The 12,584-nt window shown below is 46.5% G+C and overlaps 1 protein-coding gene across 1 annotated transcript in view; it reads right to left on the bottom strand.

Moving 5' to 3' along the window:
* The window catches only part of LOC147706547 (C-type lectin domain family 2 member B-like), a 68,350-nt gene that overhangs the window by 24,759 nt on the left and 31,007 nt on the right, over positions 1-12,584 (bottom strand). The window contains exon 3 of the mRNA XM_086933009.1: positions 12,196-12,407. Coding sequence (XP_086789135.1) covers positions 12,196-12,407 — 212 coding nt within the window. The remainder of the gene's footprint in view (positions 1-12,195; positions 12,408-12,584) is intronic.

A 12,584-nucleotide genomic window follows, 5' to 3' on the forward strand; every position in this document is an offset into this window, starting at 1 on the left:
ATCTCAAAAAGGAACATCCGACTAGCCCAGTCATTTACTTTGTGCCAAAAATACACAAAGATATACAGAGACCACCTGGAAGACCGATAATCGCGGCATACAATGGACCCTTGGAACCCATGTCGAGATAGATTGACTTTTTTCTGCAAGGACATGTTAAAAATCTAAAATCATATTTACAAGACACTGGTGTTTGTATATGCAAAATTGGAAACATTCAACGGAAACAGGAATATTTCCTGATAGCCCTGGCTGTGTCATCACTTTATACTTGCATTAGAAACATAGATGGCATCAGGGTGGGGCAATACTTTTTATCCAATATACCAATCAAATATAAATAGCACAACAAAATGCTGTTAAAAATGTTGCTTCTTTGCCTGAAAAATAATCTTTTTATGTTCCAAAATCTAATGCACCAGCAAACGCAAGGGCTAGCAACGGGGACCAGCTTCTCTCCCAGTTATGCCTGTTTATTTATGGGCTGGTGGAAGGAGCTTGTCCTCATGAGAAAGTTTGAACAAGTATATACATCAAATGTTATCTCCTGGCTGAGATTTATAGATGTAAATGTAAATGTAAATGTATGTATACTTGTAAAGCGCACTATCACCTGACAGGCATCTTGGCGCTGTATACCGCTGTGGAACCCGTCCTGGCTTTCCTTGTGAGATGCTCCCTACTGGGCACCCCCAAGGTGAAACCAGGCATCCCAGCGCTTTAGGGCCATTGTGGAGATTAAGAAAGCTATTGCCCAGAGTTGCAGAGTGGGGACTTGCCTCTATAAAGCGCCTCCTCTTCCGGAGGGAGGTGTATGACAATCTTGCCTGGTTTTCATCGATGTAGTAGAAGGTATACCCCGCTGGATTTCCTGGATTACTTGCGGCTGGTTAGCTGGTTTCCCAAGGAGAAGAGACGTCGTTGAGCACGGCATTGCTCGTTGCCGTCCTCACTTCTTGTTCCCAACTCCCAGCATGGGGAGTTCTCAGGAACCATAATCTCGGTCGGGGGTGAAGCGCGCTGGGGTATGTTTGTTTTTCGCGTCTACTACCTGCAAGCACCTCCACGGTGAGTTTGAACTTTTGACTGGTGCACTTCCGCTGTGACTCCAACAGCGACTGGGTGCATTTGCAAACAACTACTTCCAACGGAAACAGACGCGGTGTACGCGCACTCTCGCTGTGATCCAAAACAGCGGCAGGGGGCACCACTCCCTGCACTACTCCCTGAAAAGTTTGTTTCATTTCCTTGCTCCTGTCATTTCCTCACTGTGAGTCTAAACAGCGGTTGGGGGCATTGCCTTGTTGGAATTTACTTGACCACAATCCCTATCTCTGAAACAGGGGCACATTGTAGAGAGCCACTCGGGCTCTCCACTACAATGTTGCTTTTCCCCCACGCACGCACGCACAACCCCGGGGCGGGCTCGCGCCTGGGTATAAATAAACAAGCGGAAGACCGCTCGTGGTCTTTCCGGCTAACTATCACCCAGTGTCTGTGTGCCATTATTATTCCCATTATACCAGCACGTGGTAGGCCTCACCTACCACATTACATTGGCGACGAGGCGGTCGTATGCCACGCGTGCCCACCGCCTCCTGCACGTCCTGCTGCGTGTGCTCTGGCTGCGGTGCCCAGCCGCTCCTGCTCGCTGTGCCCTGAGACCGAGACCCGCCCACGCGTCACCCGTGAGGGTGCGCCTTCAGCTGGCGGGACTCGCGGTGCTGGTGCGCAGCCTTCGCCTCCTGCGGGTGAGTGATCCTTCTGCCCCGCCTGCGCGCGCTCACCGCGCCCCCCTCATCTCGCCGGCCGGCGAGAGTCAAGACACCGGCAGGACCACGTGTTCGCGGCCTGGAACAGGCCCGCCTCTCCCTCTCCTCAGGCAGCTCCAGGGAGACGCCTCTGCTGCGTGTGCGCGCGGGGCTCCGCGCTGCTCTCTCTCTCCCTCGTCATTCTGGCCCTCGGCCCAAACAAGCATTGGCGACAGCAATTCCGGCCTGCTACTGCCTGGAATACGGGACACTTCGGAGCCAACAAGCATTGGCTAAGGCAATTCGGGCCCCGCTCCTGCCTGTAATGAGGGGTATTTAGAAAGCCTGCAACCCTGTGGACAAGGCATAATCAAGGCGAGGAGAAGACACTAGAGTCAGTCACTGCAACCAAGGGCACCAGCTAGCAGCAGACCCCTGGCACCCTACTTTGCGCACCGCCACGACCCCGGAAAGCACCATACCTCCTCACACTCAGCGTCACCATGAGTCAGGACGCCGGCGCAGCACAAGACGGCGTTGTCCAGCCGCCGCCACCTGCAATCATCCCACAGGCCAACGCCCAGGCGGGAAACCAGGCCCCTGCCGGGCCCACCACTCCTGCTCAGCCTGCCCACCTGCATGCCGGCGCAGCGCCCATCCCGCCGTTCAGCGAAACGTCGGATCCAGCAACAGCCGCTCTCCGATGGAGGGCGTGGGTCGGACGCCTCAATCTTTACTTCAAGGGAACTAGAGAAACTGATGGAACGGTGAAGAGATCACTACTCATCCTCTATGGGGGACAAGAAATCTACGACCTATTCGAATCGCTCCCAAACACCGGATCCGAGGACGACTACGACGCCGCGGTCGCGGCCCTAAACGCCCACTTCGACCCACAGCTAAACAACGACTTCGAGAAATTCAAGTTCAAGCGCGCCTGGCAAACCGAATCTGAATCCGTCGACATGTATTATGCTCGGCTCCGTCGCCTTGCGAGCACGTGCCCGTTCACAGACCCCAGGGAAGAAATCAGGGATCAAATAATTGTCGGATGCAAGTCGAAGCTGCTAAGAAAGTTAATCCTCAGGCAGCCAGGGATTTCGCTCGACGAGATCCTCGTCCTGGCCAGATCACATGAACTGTCGGATGCGAGGGCTGAAGAGATGGAGGTGGCGTTGCGCACTCCAGTCATTGCTCCAACGATGGCGCGAACCCCGACCATCAAGGAAGAGCGAGTGGACGCCATTCACCGGCGATTCCCACCGGTAAGGCAGCGACAAGGCCCTCCACGGACCAACCGCTGTGGGTACTGCGGAGAAGATCACCCGACCGCCGCCACGTGCAGCGCCAGAGGCAAGACATGCCTCAAGTGTGGGCGCCTCAACCATTTTGCCGCCGTCTGCCGGGGAGGCAAATTCAAATCAGCAGGGCCACGTGCTCGTGCGGTGACGCAGCGGATCCATCAGCTATCACTCGATCAAGAGCGCCCCCCGCCGGACACCGAAGCACAAGACCGTCGGCCCAGGTACGAGGACGATGAAGATGACGAGGTATATATCATCTCCTACGTACGCCGAGCATCTACGAAACGAAGGCCGCCGCCCATGTGCTCCATCACCGTGGACGGGACGAATATCAACCGTTGATAGATACCGGAGCGTCCGTCAACGTCATGGACTCAGAGCAATATGACAGCATGTCCCCGAAGCCGACGCTGACACCGTCCACGGCAAGAATATACACTTATGGAAGTACGGAACCGCTCCCTCTCCGAGGGGTAATACAAACCACAGTCGTCAACGGGGAATACTCCACCGAGACCAAATTCCACATCACAGAAGGCAAGAAAGGCACCCTCCTGAGTTGTCACACCGCGGAAGATCTAGGCCTGGTATTCTTCGCCAACCAGGTGCACCAAGCACACGCGGATTTCATGCTAAAAGACTTCCCAGAGCTGTTCAAAGGCCTCGGCAAACTCAAAGGGCGGAAGTTCAAACTTCACATAGACCCCACCGTGAGGCCCGTCGCACTCAGGCATAGGCGGGTGCCCTTCAATCTCCGGCCACAAGTAGAGGAGGAGCTGCGGAAGCTTGAAGAGCTGGGGGTGATTGAAAAAGTGTCGGGACCGACACCCTGGGTCTCCCCGTTGGTCGTCGCCCCCAAACCAAAGCAGCCAGGAGCCATTCGCCTATGTGTGGATATGAGACTCCCGAACACAGCAGTCAAGCGCGAGAGGCACATCACCCCCACCATGGAGGACATCATAGCGGACCTCAACGGGGCGAAGTGGTTTTCGAAGCTGGACCTCAACTCCGGATACCACCAGCTAGAGTTGGAGCCAGCCAGCCGATACATTACCACCTTTTCGACGCACGTTGGGCTGCGTCGCTTTTCCCGGCTCAGCTTCGGCGTATCTTCGGCAGCCGAGGTTTTTCAAAACGCCATCCGTGAGGTGCTGTCAGGACTGACGGGTGTCATCAACCTGAGCGATGACATCCTTGTCTATTCATCGACCCTAGAAGAGCATCACACCAACCTGAGAGCGACCCTGCAGAGGCTTGCCGACAGCGGGCTGACCTTGCATCGAGCCAAATGTGCCTTCTACCAGGAAGCAGTGGACTTCTTCGGATACACGTTCACCAGGGAAGGCCTCAAAGTGGACCCAAAGAAAGCGGAGGCGATCAAAGCGGCCAGCACACCTAGGAACCCAACGGAAGTGCGCAGTTTCTTGGGCATGGCCACGTACTGCGGCCGGTTCATCCCGAACCTGGCTGCCATCGCAGAACCCCTCCGAGCTCTCACCCGCACGGATCAGAAGTGGGACTGGACCGCGGCCGCAAACAAAGCGTTCCAAAGCGTCAAAGCCGGTCTTCTGGATAATACCACCATGGCCTACTTTCAGCCAAGAAGGAAAACCGAACTGATTGTGGATGCCAGTCCCGTGGGACTAGGAGCCGTTCTTTTGCAAGAGTATGGTCCGGAAGAATGGAGACCAGTCGCCTATGCCAGCAAGGCGCTGACAGACACGGAAACCAGATACGCACAGATAGAGAGGGAGGCCCTGGCAATCAAATGGGCCTGCCAGCATTTTCATCTCTACCTCTGTGGACAGGAATTCACCGTGGTCACGGACCACAAGCCTCTCCTACCCCTCTTCGCTGGAACCTCAAGACTAGCTCCTCCACGGATCGAGCGGTGGGCCGTCCAGCTACAGGGCTATCGCTTCAAAGTGGTGTTCCGGCCTGGCGCTCATAATCCCGCCGACTACCTGTCACGGCATCCGGACGTCGCCTCACAACTGCCGTCCAGCGAGGACGGAGAGGAAGTGGAGGAGATCGTGCACATGGTCACGCAAGCCGCGTGTCCCGACAACATGACCCTTAAGGAGATTGGGGAAGCCACGGCGGGAGATGAAACCCTCACGAAAGTCCGCCGAGCCCTCGAGGAAAATCAATGGGCCCGTTTCCTCGATGGCGCCGCGAGCCTCCGTCCCGAAGTCAGCCATGCGAGACAGCAGCTCTGGCACATTCGCAGTGAACTCAGTGTGGGAGAAGAAGGAGTAATCCTGCGAGGACACCTCCTCGTCATGCCGGAAAGCCTTCAACAACGCGCATTAAGCCTAGCACATGTGGGACACCAAGGCATGGCAAAGACGAAGGCGCGCCTACGCAGCAAGGTGTGGTTCCCAGCGATGGACAGCCAAGTGGAGGCAATGATACGGTCCTGCCATGCATGCACGATCACCGGGGGCGAACCTCTTCCAGCACCAGTGATCACGGAAGATGCGCCCCGGGCTCCCTGGACCCAACTCAGTATTGACTTTGGCAGCTTCCCAGACGGAAGGCAGATGTTGGTGCTGGTAGACTCTTTCTCGAAGTTCCCCATCGTGGAAGTCATTGCGTCCACCGCTTTCCCACACGTCAGAAAGGTGCTAAACAAAGTGTTCGCAACCATGGGGCTTCCTGAGGAAATTAAGTCAGACAACGGACCTCCCTTTCAAGGGCGAGAGTTCCAATCATAACTGGAATCTCTCCGAATCAACCATAGAAAGATCACTCCGTGTGGCCTCAAGCCAACGGAGAAGTGGAGAGACTGATGCGGACCATAAACAGAGCCCTTCGGATAGCGGTGGACAACGGGGAAGATCCGGAGGCAGCACTGGATCAGTTTCTAGGAGCCTATCGGCAAACGCCGCACTCGACGACAAAGTGCGCCCCAGCTCACGTACTGTTCAAGCGGGCCCCCAGAGACGGCATACCCACGGTGAGCGAGTGGATGCCGGCAGAGAGAGATGCAGAGGCCACGCAAGCCAGGAGACTGGTCACCAATGCCAAAGCAAGCCTGCACCGCCACGCCAAAGAGCCGGGCATCCGAGAAGGTGACGCAGTGGTCGTCAAGGATCGCTACCCAGGATGGAAGTTTCGAACACCGTTTGAACCAGAGGTGTGGAGAGTTGAAAAGGTGCATGGGACAATGGTCACGGCCAAGAGAAACGGGCAAACCGTCACATGAAACGTATCCTGCTTCAGAAAGGCAACCGAAGCAGCCGTTGGACACCAGCGAGCGGAGGAAGTGGCAGAGGAAGAGCTGGTGCTGGAAGAGCCAAGCTGCCCTAGGTCCCCGAGTCCTCTGCCAGGACCGGCACGCGGAGAGAGTCAACCGAGGCCAATGCCACCCGGCCTCGGCACCGAGCGGAGTCAGCCAAGGGCCTCTGAGTCGAGCGAAGATCCGAGAGCAACCCCGGCTGGGGCTGCCGAACCATCAGGGATCCGGAGTCGTCGCTACAGCCTGAGGCCCAATCCGGTGCCCAGCCAACGGCTGAGGGACTTTGCATGGACATCTCCGTGAACTGCCATTCGAATGTCCGAGGGCAGAAAGAACTAAAACAAAGGAGGGATGTAGAGAGCCACTCGGGCTCTCCACTACAATGTTGCTTTTCCCCCACGCACGCACGCACAACCCCGGGGCGGGCTCGCGCCGGGGTATAAATAAACAAGCGGAAGACCGCTCGTGGTCTTTCCGGCTAACTATCACCCAGTGTCTGTGTGCCATTATTATTCCCATTATACCAGCACGTGGTAGGCCTCACCTACCACATTACACACATGACTATCGGGATACTGGATCATACAGGGTCCTGGTATTGGGTGATGGTTCTCTGAATGTCATGGTGTTTGCAGGATTGTGTTTGTAATCCAGGAGTGACGTGAACAGCTTCATTGGCACATGTTACTGAATGAACAGTTACGTAATCAGTTAGTGTGTATTGATGCCCCTTCCCGTATGGTCTCTCACACCATTCTCTCTTCCTTTCTATGCAGCAGTCTCACGAGGAGTGATCAGTGAAGACATTCAGAGCCCCAGACCAGACTCAGGGAGACGAGGAGCCATCTCCGCAGCAGTATTTGTTATTTTATCCCCTTCCCTTTTCCCCAAAGTGCTCCCTTCCATAGTAGTGTTCATTGCTCTGGGAGGGGTTGCGCCCAGGGGAGTAGGGAGGCTCCTCAACCAGCCGTCGTCCCTGCTGGCCGATATCCAAGGTTAGCAGCTTTATTTTTTCTTCTTCAGTTGCTGACACATCCTGACACAATGATTTTAATCTAAATTTTACCTCGATCATAAGTAAGGAAGAAGTGACATTCTTAGATGTGCAGGTCAGAGTTGTAGAAAACAAATTATCTACATCCTTGTTTAGAAAGCCTACTGCTGGAAATACCTTATTGAACGCAACGAGCGCACACCGTATTCATCCTAAAGATAGTATCCCCTATGGGGAAATGTTGCGCATCGGGCGTATTTGCAGTGACAGGGAGTATTCTGATAACAAACAAACTATGGAGCATATTATCAAGGGGGTTTATCTCCTCTTTTTTGGCTTTAAAAGCCAAGAAAGCGGAGATAAAATTATCTCCCTATTACCTAGCTGTCGCTAACACCAGTTAGCGACAGCTAGTAGGAGATAGCCACCATCTTGGGCCCCGCTTTGCATGTCAGTGAAATGTATCCTGATGACATGCAAAGTGGGCGTGCCAAGATGTTAGCGACTGGAAACAGTTGCTAACATCGCTATCTCCTATTACCAACTTTTGCAGATATTCACGCTAAGCGTGAATATCTCCAAAAGCTAACACCTGCCCTGAGCAGTTCTTAGCCATGTTATCCAATGGGAGGTGGGTAACATGGTTAAGAGCATTAGCTCGGTAATGCATGAATATCGCAGACTTTTCAGCGATATTCAAGCATTATTGCCGATTTTTATCGCATTTGTGATAAATCTTGGTAATACCAAGGTTTATCTGCGATAAAAATCTATGCAGCTCAGCGGTAAATTTTTGTCTCTAACCAAGCAATAGCGATAATTATCGCTATTGCTTGGTAATATGTACCTATATGCCTTACTTGTTTTTAACCAGAGGCTATACCACCGATATGGATCACTGAAATAATATCGACTGACAAAATATCGACTTGCCAAAATATCGTGGACAAAATATCGACAGTCAAAATATCGAGTTTGTATCTACAAACAGGTAAGTACAAAAATATCGAGTACAAAATATCGTTAACAAAAATATAGATGTAAAAAATATCGACTTTATTAAAAACAGTGTTAAATTAAATTAATATTAAATTTAAATTACTAAAATATACTTAAAACGACTTAAATTAAATTATAATAATAAAATAATAAATGAAAATAATAAAATTAATTTTTTAAAATCTTATTTGTTGACCCTGAACCCTAAAAATACCCCTTTACCCAAAAACCCAAAACTGACCCTGAACCCTAAAAATACCCCTTTACCCAAAAACGACCCTGAACCCTAAAAATACCCCTTTACCCATGACCTGAAAACTGACCCTGAACCCTAAAAATACCCCTTTACCCATGACCTGAAAACTGACCCTGAACCCTAAAAATACCCCTTTACCCATGACCTGAAAACTGACCCTGAACCCTAAAAATACCCCTTTACCCATGACCTGAAAACTGATCCTGAACCCTAAAAATACCCCTTTACCCATGAACTGAAAACTGACCCTGAACCCTAAAAATACCCCTTTACCCATGAACTGAAAACTGACCCTGAACCCTAAAAATACCCCTTTACCCATGACCTGAAAACTGACCCTGAACCCTAAAAATACCCCTTTACCCATGACCTGAAAACTGACCCTGTACCCTAAAAATACCCCTTTACCCATGACCTGAAAACTGACCCTGAACCCTAAAAATACCCCTTTACCCAAAATTTATCAATATTATTTAATTACCAATTAATTATTAATTAACAATAACAATAAAGTAAATATATTAGAACATTAGGTGTAAATATTTTAATAAATAATATTATTTTATCAAAATTAATTACTTAAAAATAACACACAATTATATATATAAAAAATGTACTCTAATTAATGTAATTAACTAATTACAATTAATTAATTAACAATTATTTACTAATACAAAATATATTCAAAATTATATTAATTAATTAATTAATTATTATTAATTAATTATCAATTAATTATTAATTAAAAATATTAACAAACATATATTAATTAATTAATTATTATTAAATTACTTCCCACCCTATTCCCCTATAAACCCACAACCCGCTACAGAATTACATTACGCAAATATTATCAAAACAAAATTCATGTAATAAAATATTTAATAACATTAATACACACTATTCACACATATTATTACATAAAAATACACTATAAAATATTATATATTATTAAAAAATCGATATTTTTGCTATCTATATTTTATACAGTCGATATTACTTCACTTACCTGAAAAACGATATTTTTGTAGTCGATATTATGTCCAGTCGATATTTTGTCCAGTCTATATTTAAAACTCGATATTATGTCCAGTCGATATTTTGGAGTCGATATTTTGTCTCTATACCCACCGATATAGTAGATGCGGCAATAGTTATATCCAAAAAAAGAACAAGAGAAGATTTATTGGCGTACACTGCTAAAAGCAGGAATAAAAGAAATCCAAACAATAAGACCCAGAAACCTACCAGACTTATCCTGGCTTTCTCCAAACAGGAGAAACAATTGAGAGCGATACTTAGATGTAACTGGCCCATTGTACGAGACGATCCTGTCATTGGCAAGCTTTTACCCCCAAACCCAGCCATTGCTTTTTAAAAGACAGCCAGTATGTGATATGTTCTGGTTAAAAGCAATATGGAGGAATCGGCAAAAGGAACATGGTTGACAACGAGAAAGGGATTTTTTAAGTGTCTTACTTGCAAAGCTTTCCAATGTGGTGTACATAAAACAGCACTTAACATGCAAATCAGACTATGCTGTATGTGTTTTAGAACGCAGTTGCAAATTGAAATACATAGGCAGCAGAAAATTTGCTATGCATAAAAGAATATTGCAACATATAAGGGCCATAACAAACAACGACCCTACCTAGCCAGTGGCGAGGCACTTTAAAGAACACCATACAGTGACCTAAGGCAACTTAAATATTATGTAATTGAAACAATACCGTCACAAAAAAGAGGGGGAGATAGAGAAGCCATGTTAAGACGTCTAGAGACCAAATATATCCTTGAATTTGATTCCAAACAGATGGGGCCTAAATACTACTGAGGACCTGCACACATTCCTATAGTAAATCAGAAATGTTATCAAACTTTATGAATTTATTTACAACTATGAAAAATCTATTTTTAAATAGAAAGTGTGTTCCCACAATCATAAGAGAGTATGCATGCTAATATTAAAGTCTTTTAATTATGTATTTATTTATTCATTTTCATTAGGCGATTATTTATTCCATATAATTATTTTTTTTTTATGTATGACATGTAATTTATATATGGTCAAAAAATCGGCTGCTATTTGAAGCAATGTATTCATGAAATAACAATTTCTCATATTAGCCAATCAAATCCCTTTGAGCTTTTTTGCATATATTTCACTCAAGCACTTCCATATTTTCCGCATGAAACTAAAAGTTGCAATAATTGCAGTATAAATCTCAAACTAGCCATGAAAATGTTAAGCATTAAGCACTTTACTCTTTTTATTATTATGCACCATATATATGAATATGAAAATATTTTTTCGTTTTTTAACATGAGTTTTATTATTAATTTTGAATTAGGCACATCGTCACTTTAGGGGCTATGAATATTGTATAATAGCAGATGGTGATGATTTTCACTTTTATTATTATGGGGATTTGCACTTAAATTTTTAAGCCATCAGATTGTTTTAAATTAGGACCATTCATGCATTTAAGCTGTAATAGCTGTCCATTGGATGGAGAGAATATATATGGTTCATTTATCTGCTGACAACGTACTTTTAACATAAAAAGAAATATATAAGTTGATTTTATATGGTATATAAAAATGTACTTAATTGGATCCTTAACACATTATGTGATCATACTGATTATTAGTAGCAAAATGGGATTTTATCAGTGTTATAGTATGTTGCTATATGTTGTTGTTATAGTAATCCCCCGGCGATTCGAGCCCTCAGGGATCGGCTTTCCTTTCGCCGTGCGGTGAAAACGTTCTTATTCCCTTAGCTTTAAAATTTGTTTGATTTATTGTTTCGTTGTGTTGTGCTGCTACCTTGTCGGGCGCCAGGACGCTCCTTTGCTGGAGCATCTGTGCGCCTAATAAAAACGCATAACATAACATAACATAACATGTTGTCTATGTAGTGAGTATTTTGTGCACATTGTCAAAATTATCTTATCTACTCACAATTCATCTTAACTCTTACTTACAAAATTCTATCTGTCTACCACCAGAAACCTATTGCCTTATGCAGTGTAGTTTGGGTGCTAGGTACAGCATTTCTTGTTGAAATGCTAATTTCGTGTACAATTCTTAGATTAATAAAATTGATTTGGATTTCCCAGGGTGTATTTCCTATCCTTTCATCAATATGAGTTTTATGTTGAGCCATTTAAGCATCTCCAGTATCTCCCACCTTACTTTTGGTAAGTATTTATATTACTATTATGACTTCTTACCCATTTTAAGATGGCCGTCCAAGAGTGCAAATGGGCACACGTTTACGGATGGCACAATTAATGTAATTTGCATTACAGGAACAAGCACTTAAAAGATGGCCCCTCCAGGTGAGCATTCAGTCACAGCGATTATCTTTGAATGGGTCTGATCAAACATTACAAATTAATTTGAAGATGGCCACGCCAGAGGTGCACACATCCATAGTTACCATCTTTGAATGCATTTGTATTGATTTTACAAACTCATTTAAAGATGTCTAATTTACGTGTGCGTGCATCCATGGGGCTTCTTTACAACAACAAAAAAACACACATACATTGGCAAAATCAATAGCTCCACTGCCAAAACCTACAGGCTTTGTCACTTCCTATTTTTTTTCTTTTGTACATTTTTCACATTTCTACATTCCTTACCAATTCGGCTTCTGTTTCAATTACAGCCAGGGTTGAATTCCACGAAACACAGATGTCATTGCAAGACGTCCAATTGCCTTCTTTCTTAGAGAAATTGTAACATTTTCCCAGGTACCAGACCCACATTTTAGGACAAGGGGGAAGGAGAGTAATATTGGCTCTGAGAAACTGATTACCGTTGACCACTCTCTGAGAATCAGAATTCTTTCCCCCTAGAATTTGAAAGATAATGGTTAATATGGTGATGGTGCAGCAATATTTGTATGTCAGGTTAAATATGATTTAAAAATTCCCCAATCTGAAAACAGTCTAAAAGAGCTGTTCAGTAAACAGGGTGAGTCACAGAATTTTGAAACAATCTAAGAAACAACAAACAACAAATTTGAAAG

The sequence above is a fragment of the Lissotriton vulgaris genome, chromosome 7, assembly GCF_964263255.1.
Source record: "Lissotriton vulgaris chromosome 7, aLisVul1.2, whole genome shotgun sequence".
In the NCBI taxonomy this organism is placed as follows: domain Eukaryota; kingdom Metazoa; phylum Chordata; class Amphibia; order Caudata; family Salamandridae; genus Lissotriton; species Lissotriton vulgaris.